This window comes from Tursiops truncatus, chromosome 15 (assembly GCF_011762595.2).
Source record: "Tursiops truncatus isolate mTurTru1 chromosome 15, mTurTru1.mat.Y, whole genome shotgun sequence".
Classification (NCBI taxonomy): Eukaryota; Metazoa; Chordata; class Mammalia; order Artiodactyla; family Delphinidae; genus Tursiops; species Tursiops truncatus.
This window is the reverse complement of record NC_047048.1, coordinates 54,405,821-54,422,586: the sequence shown is the minus strand read 5'-3', so window position 1 is coordinate 54,422,586 and position 16,766 is coordinate 54,405,821. Positions and strand designations below refer to the sequence as shown.

Genomic DNA, 16,766 nt, shown 5'->3' with positions numbered 1-16,766 from the left:
CTTGTAGCTCTTTTTTTTTCTTTAACCAAATAAGGGTCATTCTCTATGTGTAATTTTGCATGCTGCTTTTTTTCATTCTGTAGAATAGGTGCATAGAAGGTGGAATTACTGCATCAAAGGACATGCACATTTCCAAATTTGTTACATAAGTACTGCTAACACTCCAAAAGCCTGTACCAAAAATGTCTGAGAGTGACTGTTTTCCCACATCCTTACTGATATGGGTGAAAAACAAGAACTCATTGTTCTAATTGGCATTTCTCTGATTACTAGTAAGGTTTGAGCATCATCCTATATAATTTTCTTAGATATTTTAATTTATTCTGTGAATTATCTGTCCATATCACTGGCTCTTTATTTTAAATTGGGTTATTTGCTTTTCTAAAAAATTATACCCTGCACTCATATTCTCCCATTGAGAATATTCTACCACATTTGCTTCATCATTCTCTTATTCATTTGAGAATTATATTATTTTTTCACTTAATCATTTGAAAGTAAGTGTAGACATAATGCTCCTTCACTCATAAATACTTTAGTACAGTGTGTACTTCCTAAAATGGGACATTCTCTTATACAACTACAGTACAATTATCAAAATCAGAAAAATCAACATTTATACAGAGCTCCACTGTGGATTATTCCACAGACCTGATTCAGTTTTTGCCAATTGTCTGTTTTCTTTAGACATTATACTATGAGCCTTTTCTGATATCATCTAAATTCAAAAATATCATTTTTAATTGCTGAAAAATATTGCATTATATAGATATGCCATAATTTATTAACCATTTTTGCCAGCTATTATTAATATTTTTACTCTTACAAATAATGTCACTGTGCACATCAGTGTCCCATGCTTTTCGTGTTGCATCCTGCTGACACACACCGGAGCTGGCAGCTCTGAGAAGGAACATGTTTATGGTGTGTGACAGGGGAGACCTGGCTCAAATCTACTGATCCCTTTAAATAATATCCAGACAGACCTCCTCCTCTTCCTTTCCCCACACTCTCTCCTTCCAGCTCCTCCTGCTCTTACTGCAGGATCATTTCAGATTCTGCTAGAAAACTCACTTTTTGCATTCCATTTTCTTTCAGCTGGTTGGGGTGTGGGTGTCCCGCACCTTTGAGTTTTATGGTCTATCTTGCCCATTGTGCTTTGTGTCTTCCAGACACTCCTCCAAGTTGTCATCCATTGGTGGTGCCCTCCTGGCCTTCCAGCATACAGTGGATGCATACATATGCACTTAGATATTCTGAGCCTGGCTACTGATGCTTTCTTTAGAATAGACTCTTGACAGCCAAATTACAGTGTCAAAGCATTTGAGTCCCATAGCCCGCTGGGAAAGTGACACTGCTTATCCTCCACCCAGCAAGCTGGGAGGGGGCTGGTCTACCTGCATCCTGGGTAACATCCACCTCTTCCACAGGGGTCTTACCCACCCGGTGACCTCACTGAGGATAGAGTATGGGTGCAAACTATCATCTCGGTTTTTTTGGTTTTTTTTTTTTTGGCTGCATTGGGTCTTCATTGCTGCACAGGCTTTCTCTAGTTGCGACGAGCGGGGGCTACTCTTCATTACGGTGCGCGGGCTTCTCATTGTGGTAGCTTCTCTTGTTGCGGAGCATGGAGCTCTAGGCACGTGGGCTTCAGTAGTTGAGGCACACGGGCTCCGTAGTTGTGGCTCGTGGGCTCTAGAGTGCAGGCTCAGTAGTTGTGGCACATGGGCTTAGTTGCTCCGTGGCATGTGGGATCTTCCTGAACCAGGGCTCAAACCCGTGTCCCCTGCATTAGCAGGTGGATTCTTAACCACTGCGCCACCAAGGGAGTCCCCATCTTGTTGTTTTAATTTGCATTTCTTTACCAATTAAATGCAAATTCTTTTTAACTTGTGGTATATAACATATAACATAAAATTTACCATATTAACCATTTTTTAAAATGTATAGTTTACTGGCAATAAGTACATTGTACCATCCAGGACTTTTTTTTTTTTTTTTTTTTTTTTTACAGTACGCGAGCCTCTCACTGTTGTGGCCTCTCCCGTTGCGGAGCACAGGCTCCGGACGCGTAGGCTCAGCGGCCATGATTCACGGGCCTAGCCGCTCCACGGCATGAGGGATCTTCCCGGACTGGGGCACGAACCTGTGCCCCCTGCATCGGCAGGCGGACTCTCAACCACTGCGCCACTAGGGAAGCCCATCCAGGACTTTTTATACCACCCAAATCCAGAATTTTTTTTATGTACTGTCCAAATCCAGAGCTTTTTCTTCTTCCCAATCTGAAACTCTGTACCTTTTAAACACTAACTCTCTATTTCCCTCACTCCCACCCCTGGCAACCACCATTCTACTTTCTGCCTCTATGGATGAAATGCAGTAATTGTTTCGTATGGATTGGCCATTCACGTTTTTTACCTATGAATTCTTTGTAAATGTCCTTAGCCTATTTTCCCTATTGGAACATAAGTATTTTTCTCACTAAGTAGGCAAGGTTCACTAGGGAAATTGAAAGCAAATGGATCAAATATTTTTAATTTTTTAAGTGTTGCTGAAGGATTAGTAGTTTTTCCCTGCCTGGTTTTGATTCCTCAGAGATTTGCCTTCTTTTGCCTTCTCCTGGCTGCTAAGTCAGGTTCTCACAACTGTTTCCTCTTCTTAGAAATGGGCTCATCATTTTTTTTTTACAGCTTTATTGAGGAATAAGTGACAATAATATAATTGTATATATTTAAAGTTTACAGTGTGATGGTTTGATATACTTATACACTGAAATGATTACCAAGATCAAAATAATTAACACATTCACTACATCACAGCATTAATTTAAATGTTATACACTGTATTATTTTGCTAAAACTAAATTGTAGCTCAGTTTACAACATGAGTAAACTCCGCAATGGGAATCAATCACAAAAAAAAAAAAAAAAAAAAAAAAGAGAGAGCGAGACAGAGAGAAAGAAAAAGAAACAAAGAAAAAGAATTGGGTTTGGCAGTTGGCAGTTCTCACGTGGGGAGCTGGGCTGCCCAGTGGGCTTTGGTGTCCCCATCGGACCATCGGCTGCTTGTTGCCTGGGTCTAGAGGAAGCAGGGTCATTTCGGCCTCTATTAAGGATCACCCTATGAGCAATACACCTTGCTTCTTGCTTCTCATTTTACTGAGAAAATTCAAACAGCAGAAAAAGAACTCTCTCATCTCCTACCATCTGCCTCTGTCCCCAGAGGCCCATGTCTGTTACAGTGACTAAGTTTGTGCTCCTGTTTAAGGCCATTCTCTCCACTTGTACGCAATTCCCACTCCTCTCTCCTGGTCACGGACATCACACCTCCAATTATCTCCTCTCTCCTGCATTATTGATTTTCCCCTCTTGACTGGGTCATTCTTTCCAGCATAAAACCTCTCATCTTGAGAAAAAGAAATCCTCCCTTCACCCCATATTGCTCTTCGGCTACTGCCCCATTTCTCTGTTCCTTTTTATAGCAAAGGGCTGTGAAAGAGGAGTCTAGCTTGTCTGACACACTCTCTTCATTCTTCCTAATTTCTCTCCAACCCACTCAGTCGGGCTTTTGCCTCCCCTCCCCTACCTCCACACACTGCACCCCTGCTATTATTGTGTACTTGTGGTGCCTTTTGTCTCCCAGCTCCCATGGTCAGTTCTCAGTCCTCATCGTGTTTAACCAAACAGCACAGTTGATGCAGCTGGTCACCCCCTTCCTGGACACCTGTTCTTCACTTGGCTTCTGGGACACCCCTTCCTCTTGCTTCTCCCTCCTCTTCATTGGCTGCTCTTTCTCAGCTTCTTTTGTTGGGTTCTGGCTCTTCTAACTGATTTCCAACCCCTGGAGCATCTCAGGCTCAGACCTCAGGCCTCTTCCCTTCACCCTCTGCATCAGTCCCTCGGTGATCTCTTTTAACTTCTTTGATGTCAGCTCTCCCTGAGCACCAGACATGTACATTCAGCTACCTACTCAGTTGCTCTAGATGGCCATCTGATAAGCACCTCAAACTTAAGTTCAAATAGAACTCTTGATCCCCCTCAAACAAACAAACAACTCAGCCTCTCTTCTAATTTTCTTCTCTTCACCCAGTTCTTCAGGCCCCAAACCTATCCTCTGTGTCCAGCGCAAATAAGTCCCATAGGCTCTATCTCCAAGTTGTGTTCCAGGTATGGCAGTGTCTCACCACCTTCATCACTCCACCCAAGCCCAAGCTGCCATTTTGCACTAACTCTGTAGTAGCCTCCTAGCTGGTCTCCAGTCACATTCTTGCCCTCTTTGATCTACTCTCCAGCAGCAGCCAGAGCAACCTCTTTGTAAACTTTCAGTTCTGCCACTTCACTCTCCTGCTTAAACCCCTCCAGTGTACTTAGGACACAATCCAAATCTCTTCCATTGGTCTCTGGGCTCCACGTGATCTGGCCCCTCCCTGCCTGGCTATGCCCCCTCCTCCTCACCCACTTCTCACCAGCCACACACAAGCTTATTCCCACCTCTGGGGTTTTGCACTTGCAGGTCCTTTAGCCTGGAATGTTCTTCCACTGGAACATTGTTTGTTCCCTCTCTTCCTTCAGATCTCTACTCAAATGTGACTCCCCAGAAGCCTTGTTGGCCTACCCCATCCAACCTGTCTTCCCCATCCGCATCATTCTCTATCGCCTTCCTCTACTTTATATTCATCATGGGATTTATCACTGTCTCTAGTTAAAGTCTCTATTTGTTTGTTTATTGTCTGTTTTACCAGTGGGAACATAAGCTCCATGAGAGCAAGCTGTTTGTTTCCCTTATTCACTGCTCTATCCTCAACATTTAGAATAATGCCTGACACATAACAGCTGCTCAAGAAATTTGTGTTAAACAATGAATGAATGAATTAATATTCCTCTTCCACCATAATTGAAGAACTATCGTTTAAACACTGCAGTAGAGATCTGGGATGAAATATTAACCTGTGTATCTACTTTTTGCCTTGATCTAAAGTTTTATTTCCCAAATGAAGCAGTAGCAATGTAGAATCTACAAGATTCAGCTCAAGTTACCATCTTGCACAAGGATCTAAAGCCTACAGCTATCTACTGTCTACTTTTACCCTTTAGTCAAGAGGACTAGAAGTGCTACTCTTTATGGTAGCTATCAAACGTAGTTTAAAGTGGACTAGAATTTTGACTATGAATTTTACCCATGATCATGGTTTGAGTGAAGTGAACCTCTCCTTCTTGGAAAAAGGAGGGGGCTTAGGGAATTGAGTGAGCTGAAAGCAAATGGTAACAGGGAGAGAAATATTACCAGTCATTGGATAAATCATATTAAAAGAAATCTGGATTCAATGTTTTAAAATAGATCAGAAACATAAGAAATAGAACTAGTTAAAATTACATACATTTGTATATAAATTGACCATATCCAGGCTAAAAAAATTTATCTTTCCCAAACTGGCATTTTTAAGGGAAATATGTTCCCATGGAAGAATTTAATGATGAAATCTCCAGTTTTCTGCAATGTGGATTGAAGTCTGTGTCTTCCTAACTGCCACAGTCATCAGAGGTGTTAGCTTCCTTTTCAGAACCACCAGATTGCTTAGTGTGTTGAAAATGGGGAGCTAGTGCCCCTTGTGGGGTCCTTAAGGATGCTGTCAGCACAGCCGCACTTGGAGAAGCATACGAAGTGAGAGGGTTTATTATATTCACAGGTCCTAGAGGAGGGAGGCATGCAGGCTAGGCAGGGGGCCTCATGGGAGGAGCACAGGAGGAACAGACTCAGCAAGAGGGTCAGGAGCTGAGAGAGAGTGAGCACCCAGGTTCAGGCACGATCCCCACACAAGCAAAAGGTGTGAAGGGATTTTTACTGGTGTGTTTGAATGTCACTCAGTCACAGTCAGGGAAGGGCAAGAAGGGACCAGCCTCATCACACTGCGCATCTGGTCGCCTGGCGGGTGCTCACAGCCTCTGCTCAGGGGTGTTGAGATATCAAGAAAATAGGAGGTTTTAAAAATTGGCAATACACTCAGCTAAACCATATCCTTTTCAAAGTCCTTTATTGACTGTCTCCTGTTATACGGCAAATAGAGGGTGTCCTCCTATAAAACAAATTAGCAGTTTGAACCTGAAAGGATAAATATTCACAGTAGCGTAGGTTTTCTTGGCTCCTTTTAATATGAGTGTATGGAACAGTACTGATTAACAAATGTCATCTGCCAGCTGCCCCCTCTTGCAAAAAGAATTTAAGTGTACACACAGTCATGGCAACCTGCCCTGATGTCGAGGGAACAACCGCAGAAACGGACCATTCTCTGCAGCCCCCGTCTTTCCTGTACCTGGGACCCCACCTGAGGATGTTCAGGAAGAACAGAATAAGGCAGAGACCCTTCAGCACAGTCAGCAGCTAAGGTCAGCTATCGTCAGACACCCACCGTGCGGCTGCAACCCACCCCACCCCCCCGCGACATTTCTAAGAGCTCGTTGTTGCATTCCTCATTACAACCTTGCAGTGCACCGGGCAAATGAAAAATATACGAGTCTGGCTAGGGAGCATTTTCCCTTCCTCTCTTTCTCCTTAAGGAAAGGAAAGTTGTTGCTATGGAAGTTATTTGAGTTAAGGTAGTGAGTTGAGATGGTGAGATGCCATTTAAAAGAAGTCACGGGACATGCCCTGCTGTAATTACACGTCACAGAGCCCTGTTGATTTCATGACTTTACCTGCTGCAGGAGACCCCACACAAACATTATTGACCAATATTTTCCTTACGGTGTAAGTTCATTCTGTGAACTGGTTATTATGCATCTGAGTGTGTTGGAAGCATGTTTTGCATTTTCTGGACCAGTAGGGGTTGTGATGTGAGTGCCCTCACAGGCTCCCCTGGGCTGGAGAAAGGAAGCGGCTGCCCGTGGAGCACAGGGCACTCGACCGCACTATGTGAGTGGCCCGAGGCCCCTTTTCTTTGTCTTTGTTGGTTGTGAACTTGGATGCAGGTTATTTTTCTGTGCTGTTCAGGTTTTGCTTGTGGTTCTCTGTTGGTCTGTGATCAAGTCATTTATTCTTTTTAGATGGTAACAAAATATAATTAAACTTTATTGTCGAAGCTACTACAGGAAAAATTATCTAGTCTTGCCAGCTCTCACCACCATCCTCCTTTTTTTCCCATATTGAAATAACTATTTATGTGATATGTGTTTTGATAGTGTGAGGTTTCTTAGGAACATAATTATGGTTTTATGGTAAATCTGTGGGTTTTTTTTTTTCTGTTATTGGCCACACCTCGCAGCTTACAGGATCTCAGTTCCCCAACGAGGGGTTGAACCTGGGACCTCAGCAGTGAAAGCCCAGGATCCTAACCAGGGAATTCCCAACTGACTGTAATTTATTTGGACATAGTTTTTTTTTTTTTTTTTTTTTTTTTTAGATTTCTGCACAAGATTCTACATTGTCACTAAGGCAGAGTTTGTATAGGGTAGCAAGGTTTTCTTCAAGTAGGCTTACTTCAGCAATCTACACAGATGGCTTTCCCCAGAGTTGTTGTCACCATTGCCTTGCCTCCTCCAAGATCTTGAATTCTGAAGGGCCCTTCTCTGCCCAGCCAGAGCGGTCAGGCTAGCACAGAGGTTTCAGGACATGACTCTGGTACTAGACTTCCCTGGGTTTAAATCTGAGCTTCACCACTTACTAGCTTGGGACCTTAATCAAGTCACTCATCCTCTCTGTGCCTCAGTTTCCTCATCTGTTCAACGGGATGCCTCATTAGGAAGCTGTAAGGGTTAAGTGAGTTTTGTTAGAGCCTGTGGCATAGTGCCTGGCACACGGCAGTTTTCACATAAGTGCTGTAGTCTGTGGCTAGTCTGGCATTCCACCTCCCCGATGACCCACTCTTCTCTGTCATCATGACCTTCCATCCCCCAGTTCCCTCCTTCTCCCACAGGCATCTCCCTCTCTGCATTTGCCTCTAATGCCTTCCTCAGCCACCTCCTGATTTCCTTGCTGCATGACTACATCAGTTCAGGTCTTGGTGGGGAACAGAGAACACAGTCCAACCAGGTAATTTGAGGGAAGCTTAATAAAGAGATTATGTACAAAGCTGTGAGCAAGAGTGAGAAAACCACAAGGGGAAGCATGGCCAGGGCCTGAGAGAGTGTGCTTCCAGGAGCTGTGGTGAGTGGGCTGCCTGACGGGAGTCGTGAGCTTGGAGGAGGGATGCAGTCATCCCATGGCAACCACCCAGGAAGGGAGCCAGGGGAGTAGTCCCACCTTACCTTTCTCCCTCCTTGCATCTCCTGCAAGGCCTCTCTTTGGTTCTCAACCCCAAGAGAGAGGGCAGGGGTGCCCATCTGTGCAGTCCATGTGGTCAGCCTCCCAGGGCAGAGCAAGGTGGAGCCAGGTAAAGAGTGGATCTAGGTAAGAGGGTGGGTGGAAAATGTCTGCATAGTGCCCTGTGGTACCCCTGCTTTGCAGCCCCCACTCGGCCTTGAGTCATGGCCCCTTGTAGTCTGGCCCACACCCATCTCTCCACCCATAAGCCCTCCTGTCTCTGCCCTGGAATCCACCACTCTGGTCCCCTCCCCTGCCACTCAGACAGTCTGCAGGCTGCCCATCAAACATGCCATGACCTGTGTACCACTTTAAGGTTTTTCATGCCCATTCCCTTTCCCAAGAGTGCCCTTCCCTCCTTCTAGGCCTGGAGAAGTGCTACATTTTCACAGGGTCCAGCCTGGATACCCTTGTTCTCTGCAGTCTTCCCCTGCCTTCAGTTAGATTCCCTCACAACTTCATTACAGTGCCTTTCATGTTGTGGTCTGGAGGGTTATTTGTGGGGCTGCTTCCTCTGTAGACTTGATCATCCACTCTTTGAAGAGAGACCTCACCATACTCAACTCTGTATTTATTTGTGGTTGAAATAAAAATAAGTGCCCCCCAAAAATAGTTATATTGAAATGACTAATGGAAAGATGCGGTAAATATTGATATCACTTACCTGGCTACAGATGGTGTTAGTTATGAATAATGGATTCAGCATATTTAACACTTGGTTGACACTTGGTATCACATGTCGTATGTAACTAAGTCACCCCCAACTGCCTCTCCCTAAAATATCCAGTATTTAGTTGCTGTCTGGGGCACCCTATATGTCACTTACTAGAATTTATCTGTGGAGTTATCTATTTCTTGTCTTACCTCCTCTTCTAGATCTTTAGCTCCATGAGGGCAGGGACCATAGCTGTGTTTTTCATCACAGAATCTCCAGACTGTAGAACAGTGTATGGTACATAATTGATCCTTCATAAATATTTGTTGAATGAATAAACATATTGGTCTGTGTCATATCATAACCTCAGGAAGCCAGCAGAGTAGGGATTCTAGGTGCCATGGAAGGGCCCATGAAGTTCCTTTTCATGCCTTTCAAGTTATTCCTTACTGCTTTAAGGGGTCATTTCTTTATGACCCCACTCTCCCATCAGTAGAATAACCACCCTTTCTACTTGAATGGGAGTAGATCTTGTACCAAGGGCAAATTCTTTTTTCCTTCCATCTCCATAGGGGATATACTATTGGGGGAATTTTTTTCCCTGAAATTATTCTATTTCTCATTTCTCTTTCCTTATTGTGTTTATTTGTAGTTTCTTCATCTGATGGTGCCAAGCAAAATATATTTGATTGTTATTTGGATCATTTCAAACCTATTCAATAATATTGAAGATGTGTAATAAGCATTATTAGGTCTTATAATTGAAAATTGGCATCATTTTACATTATTCATTATTGTAATAGTCTAACCAGATTTTATTATGAATGAATGACTTCAGGGAGTTCTTTTTAAAGGTCACAAGTGATGTTTGATAACCTGAAAAAGATTACTTTTTGCAAACAGCAGCAACAACACAGCCTGAAAGCCTTAATTTGTTTCAGCCCTACCATTGCTCAATAATCTTGTCATCTGCTGTTTTTCTGAGGTTTAATATTATGAAAAAAATGTCCTGGAAAAGAAATTAAACTTGGAGTTTGAGATAACAGGGCTCATGTGAAGCTTATATACTGGAAATATTAAAAAAAAAAGACCCCGATCAAAAGCAAAACAAACAAAAAGCAATTAGTTTGGAGGGACTATCTAAGTAGGATTGTCTAAAGTGAAAACCTGAAAAAATTGGACAGATGGACTTCATAAATTTGGAAACTATTAACTCTGGAGCCATATTGTAACAGGTTTTTACTGACACATCTGTTACAAACTAATTGCCTCTTTTCTGCCTGATAACCGAAGTTTGGGTTTGGGGGTTTTGCAGTAGAAGCAATTAAAAGCTCAACACTGTCATATTTTTCATTAATTTACCAGTGAGTCATTGGGTTTATACAGATAATTTGATTTATTTTGAAGATAATTGTAATTATAAGTTGTGTTTTACTAGACAACTTTTCCTTTATAATTTGCCTTTAATAACAATGTAATTTCTTCTGCCCTTCTTAGTTAACAGCCTTTTCTTTGGGAAAAAAATAAGCATAGGCAATGTCTATGAAGACAATATTTTTAAGGTAGATGAAAATAGAATGGTTTGGGGGCTCCCCATCTTTGGTGATAGATCAGATTTGGACCAGGCCTGATATAGGACTCCATCATTAGAGCCAGGAACAGGAAAAAGCAGAGATGGGCCCTTAATTCTCAGATAAGCTATGACACCTACTTGCAGGATTTCTAAAAACTGAACATTTGTGTACCCTGTATCCCATCAGTTAATGCACCCATATGTTCATGGAAAGGCATGCACTGAAATAGTCATAGCAGCACCAACTATAACATCCCTAAGTGGAAACCACCCACGTGCCCATGTTCAGTAGAATGGATAATTAAATGGTCATGTATTCATACAATGGTACACATACATCATTGAAGATGAACTAACTGCTACTCTCTACAACAACATGGATGAGTCTCACAAACAGAAGGTTGAGTGAAAGAAGGCAGATATCAAATGTATCTACTGTGTAATTCCATTTATATACACTATAAAAAAGACAAAGCAACCTAGGTGTTAGAAGTCAGAATGAGAGTAACACTTGGAAGGGTAGTAACTGGGAGGGGGCACAAGAAGGGCTTCTGGGGTTCTGGTGCTGTTCTGTTTCTTGATCTGGGTGCTGGTTATACTGGGTATGTTCAGTTTGTGAAGATTAATAGAGCTATGATTTAGGCACTTTCATATATATATAATTTATAAAAAGTTAAAAATATATCAATTTGAAAATATAACATTGCTATAATTTTCATGCCAGCTCATTAGAAATGGTAGAAGTTTACAGTGACACTTTGACAAAAGGTCCAGGCACACAAGCCCTGCATTGTCTTTAAACAGGACCATATTAATTAACTACCAAGAGAAAGCAGAGACACTTCAACCTAGCCTTGATCATTTTGTGGAGAACCACGGGAGTTTATCCAAATCCGCATTTCCTTTAGGAGCCAGGTCTGGGGTCCCAGTTCAGTGAACTCTTTATGGCATCTCTGACTCTGTTCTCTATAAGCTCTGAGTATAACTGTCATCAAAAGAACATGGTTTAGCATTTTATAGTGCTCTTGGTGTTTTATTTCTTTTGAGTCTTTCTTGACTGCAAGTTTGTTGAGGACAACACCCCCACCTTTCATTTCTCCATCCAGGGTCAGGCGTTTGGTGCACATTTAATAAATATTTGACAAATGACTGTTGTCCTTGAAGAAACAGGAAGATGAACAGAGACACTGCCTGAGACAGAGCAAGCATTTGCTTTTTTTTTTTTTTTTTTTTTTGCGGTACGCGGGCCTCTCACTGTTGTGGCCTCTCCCGTTGCGGAGCACAGGCTCCGGACGCGCAGGCTCAGCGGCCATGGCTCACGGGCCCAGCCGCTCCGCGGCATGTGGGATCTTACCGGACCGGGGCACGAACCCGTGTCCCCTGCATCGGCAGGCGGACTCTCAACCACTGCACCACCAGGGAAGCCCAGCATTTGCTTTTAAGTGGCAATAGTTGTGTTGCTTCCTTTGAGTTGTCTCAATTTGATTTCTCTAGTCCCTTTGATCTCTCTCTCTCTTTAAACATTTTCTTGTTTACATGTTTACTGTAGAAGATTGGAAAATATAAAAAAGCACAAGAAGAAAAAAAAACACCCATAATCCTTCCACTCAGAGAGAAACTCTTACAATTTTGTTATATTTTCTTTTTCTTTTCTTACAATGCATTACTTTCATGCTCCTTGTCCTCCTCTCCCCCTATTGTTTTCTTTTTTTCATTTCGTAAGAGTAATGGAAGTGAGCCTAGGAGAGACTTCTCCACATTTTTGAAGGATTCTTGGGTAGAGTGGAAACTGCATGTGTTCCTGCCTTGGTTTCCTTTACTCTCCCTGTGTGAAGGGGGAGCTTAGATGGAGCTCTAGGCCGTAGAATAGTATTTCATGATATTTAACTGAAGCTTCTCTTATCCACTGCTTACATTTTTGAGATTAGCATGGCTGGTGGGTATATTATACTCCAAATCACTGAAAAGACTTAGAATTCTTCCAGCATAGAGCCATTCTGTTTACTAATAGTATTGTTCTCAGTCTCATCCTGAAAGCAGGATGAGATCTTTTAGATCTCTTAGACTTTAACATCTTTTAGACCGTAACATCCCATTAATCCTAGGTCTCTGCTCAAGAATCTTACAGAAGATCTGCTTCTCCAGGAGGAGGTTTCTGGGCAGCTGTCCAAGGCTGTGCTGTTCTTTACATTTCTGGAACAAGGTGGTCATTGCCTTCCTGCAGCAGTGCTATGTGGCTGATGGGTCTGTCCTCCTGTCACACCCGGAGCTCCCCATCTGTCGTGCCCTTGGGTGCACACACCTTACAGTGTTGTACTTTTGCTTTTTCCTCTTAAAGTAGTCCTAAAATAGGCTCCTCTGCTTCTCCTCTTCCTTTCTTCAGTTTTTTGCTCCAGATTCCTGTGAGTTTTGTCCCTAGTTTCTCTTTAGAGTCTTAAAGGATTTAAATGATACTCATTTAAATGAGATTTTTCATTGGTAAGAAGAAAAATCACCCCTGTAACCCTGAAAAACTGTTTCTCTTGATCTTTAAAATACCTTAATGGGAACATTGTTTGTTCAGCTCAGCTCTGGTTGGGGACCTCGTGACATCTGCATTATCTCTAGGCCTCTGCTTCACCATGTTATTATAAATGATTGTCCTGAACAGAGTCCATCTAATGCAGATCCTGTGCTCTGTGTGTGTGTGTGTGTGTGTGTGTGTGATATGAGAGAGAGATAGCGACAGAGAAAGAGAGAAATACACACACACATACACACACAGAATAGTTATATAAAAGCTAGCTGTACAAATAGTTATAGAAAAGAGAAAGAGGCTAAAGTTTGGATTTGCATCTTTATCATTTCCATTTTGTCTAAACCTTGGCCTATGTTCAGTTACCTGAGTGGTCCTATAATTCTCTTGCCTGGAACCCATTCATCTAAGAAGTGCCTGCTGTCCTTGGCATTGAGGAGACAAAACTTCACGTGTGTTTACATTTGATTCCCTTCATCTTTGTGACCCTTGGAATGCAGATATCTGCTTAAGCGTGTGTTCATAGATGTGGTATTTATGCCCTCATTGTCAGGAACGCAGTGCCAGTTTTGGGGAAAGCAGATCGGGAGCTACCCTCTAAGCCCAAGCCTTCAGAAGGCCGGAACAGAGCTGCCTGCCAGGAGGAAGGTTTATGGTGGAGGCTTCCCGTACCCAGGGTGAGAGTTTCTCCTATCCTGTGAGTGCTTTTCTTCAAATATAACTTTCCAAAGTTAAAAAAAATTATTTTGATAGCGAAACTAATAGAGTGTAACTTTAGAAAAAGGGCCATTTCTATAATAATACAGGAAAAATAAATACAGGCTCATCCAACTAGGTTACATTCTAATTTGACTCATTATTTTAGTAAAATAGCTTTTTTTTAATGAAAAATAATCTATCGTCATTATGGGAAAAAAAAAATCTACAGAGTGTAGATGGATGAGAAGAGCAACAGTAATGAAAATGAGAATCAGTGTTTTCAGGGGCTTGGCCTACTCCGCTTCCTTCCATCCTCCTCCAGGTGAGACACTATTGCACAAAGGCCTACGGTAAAAAGACCTGACTTATGCTTTTGACCCCACCATCTGGAACTTATTGGAAAACTGAGTCCCTTTTTCATGGAACACCTGCTACCATCTCTCAGGACACAGGAGGCGTTCTGCAGACTCAGTTTGGAAAATGAGAGAGGTTCAGCAGTCACACGGCTGGCCAGGGCCAGGGCCTGAGCTGGGGCCAGACACAGTTGCCTCCCTCTACCCTCCACCAGCTTTCCAGATTCTTCCCGCTACTTGTTGATGGTGTTTTGAGATTGTTCTTTAGCATTAAAATCTAGAGCAGTATATTAATTAATTCTGTCTCATTCGCTAAAACTACTTTCCCCAAGCTCGTGTTGGGCCCAGTGTCTCACTGTAGCTAGGACAGGGTCCCTGTCTCGAGGAAGCCACAATGAGATCTAAGAAAATAGCTGTGCACCGGCCTTCAGCAGGATGTGGAAGAGACACTGGGTGCCGTACACTGGACCCTGCGGGGCATGGGGTGAGCCAGTCAGCTCTGCCTGGGGACCTGCGGGGGCTTCATAGAGGAGGGGCCACAGGGACCCCAAGAAGCACTGGAGCCTCCAGGTGGAGAAAGCTGTCAAGGGGAGAGTCTGGACCGTGTTTGGCAGCCTGCGGGCGGCAGGGCTTTTAGCGGGGTGGCTGGTTGAGGAGCACAGATGGTGTTTAATGTCAGCTCTGAGTCACCCTTTGAAATTATACAGGTTCAAGGGGAAGGATCTGGAAATCCTCCAGCACATTATTTGACCTTCCACTCTCTCAATAACCATTTGGTGTCTAGCTCATAAGTGGAAGTTCTCTGCAAAATTGTGTCATACAGGAAAAGTCGCAGAATAATTTCAAGTAAAGAAGGTAGTTCTTATGCCTTAGCCTGTGAACCAGAGGGTTTATTCCCCTCCCCTTACAGTGCTTTTTACTAGTGTGTTGCCCACCCCCCAGCTTTGGCAGAGGCCTGGGTTCTGTGGATTCTCAATTCTTCCACCATCTCCGGAAATGACTGAATAAAGGTTAAATAAAACTTCGAAAGCAGGGCCAGAAGATACTCAGCTTTCGAATGTGATAGTGTTTGAGATGGAAAATTTATTTTCTGTCTAATTTTTTTTCTTGTTGCCTTGGCAACTGGTTGGTTTTTTTTTTTAAGCTTTCGATTTTTCTCAACATGAACTGCTTCCTTTGATTTAGCTAAGATGTGTGGACAGATTTATATCTTATTCAGAGTCTCTAGTGTAAGTGTTTATGAGGTATAGATTTTTCATTTTTCACAATCTTCACAAGGTTGAACAAGGATAAACAATTTCACATAACTGTAAGCTTGCCTGATTAACCAAACAAAGGCAAGTTACCGTGATCTTTTTTGTCTGATGTCAAGTACCATAAACATGATTCAGATTTGTTTTTATAAACTGTCACTAAATATTTTGATATTAGGCTTTTTAATGTCTCTGACAAGGTCTCTGTGAAAATTGTTTCCATAAATTATAAATGCACGTCGTTCCTTCTGTCTCCCCGTTGCTTCCTCTGCTCTAGCCACAGGGCCTCCTGGCTGGTCCTCATCCTTGCTAAACCTGTTTCTATCTCAGGGACTCTGCATTTGCCATTTCCTCTGCTGAAACCCGTCTGCCCCAGATATTCACACTGCTTCTTCCCTCGTTGCATTTAGGGCTTCCCAGTTAAATGCCATCTCCTCAAAGAGGACTGTCTGGACCTTTCTGTCTAAAACAGGATCTTCATGCATCACTCCCTGGCCATTGTGGAGATGAGAGGATCCATCTCTGGAAAGCCTGAATGAAAATCAGTCACCCTATATGAAGTACACCAGCCACCAGTCTATAAACCCTACCCATGGCAAGAGCTTCCAATTAGTGTTTTAATACCCCACCCTTAAATTATGAACTCATAGCCAAAGATCACCAGGTATTTGTGGAAATCCTCCATTGTAAAATGTAGAAACCAAGACTAATATGAAATAAAGAACTCAAAAGAGGGGCTTCCCTGGTGGCGCAGTGGTTGAGAGTCTGCCTGCCGATGCAGGGGACGCGGGTTCGTGCCCCAGTCCGGGAGGATCCCACATGCCGCGGAGAGGCTGGGCCCCTGAGCCATGGCCGCTGAGCCTGCGCGTCCGGAGCCTGTGCTCCGCAATGGGAGAGGCCGCAGCGGTGAGAGGCCCGCGTACCGTAAAAAAATAAATAAATAAATAAATAAAAAGAACTCAAAAGAAACAGAGACAATGATGGAGCAGAAGAAATTACAAAAAACAAAACAAAAAGTGGGGCAGAGGAAGTCATCATAGAAATAATATAAAAAATTTAGGAGAGCAACAAAGGGGAGACCCGGGTCAACAGCTGTGGAGCAGGCCTGGAGCTGGAGGGTGGAGAGCTGCAGAGGCAAGTGCTCAGCAGGCTGGGGAACTGAAAGCCTGTTCTGCCAGGTGGACATGTGGACGTTACACTGAGAGGCTCTTGGGGGGTGTGGGTAGAGTTAGGGATAGTTACAAAGCAAAGCAAGCAAATGCAAAAGAGAAATAACTATTAAGCACAGAAACAATAATATCGTACAATAAAGCAGTGATCAACTTTATATAGTTATAATAAGTTAAAAACTGAATGTTGATTTAATTTAAAAATGTGACATAATTGTATTTAGAGAACAGGGGAAGGTAAGTCTCTATGCACA

At 42.9% G+C, this 16,766-nt stretch overlaps 1 protein-coding gene across 13 annotated transcripts in view; it reads left to right on the top strand.

Moving 5' to 3' along the window:
• SHLD1 (shieldin complex subunit 1) overlaps window positions 1-16,766 on the top strand; it is a 99,059-nt gene that overhangs the window by 51,227 nt on the left and 31,066 nt on the right. Inside the window, exon 4 of one of the 13 annotated variants that reach the window (XR_004522033.2) lies at window positions 2,015-2,079. The exons of 9 other annotated variants lie outside the window; for them this stretch is intronic. Coding sequence is in view for 3 of the 4 variants with exons in the window: in XM_073792698.1 (XP_073648799.1) it covers window positions 13,592-13,719 (128 nt within the window). In the remaining variant the exon portion in view is untranslated. Of the gene's footprint in view, window positions 1-2,014; window positions 9,621-13,591; window positions 13,736-16,766 lie in introns of those variants that run through there. 3 more of the 13 variants (XM_073792698.1, XM_033839568.1, XM_073792699.1) reach the window with 3 other exon arrangements.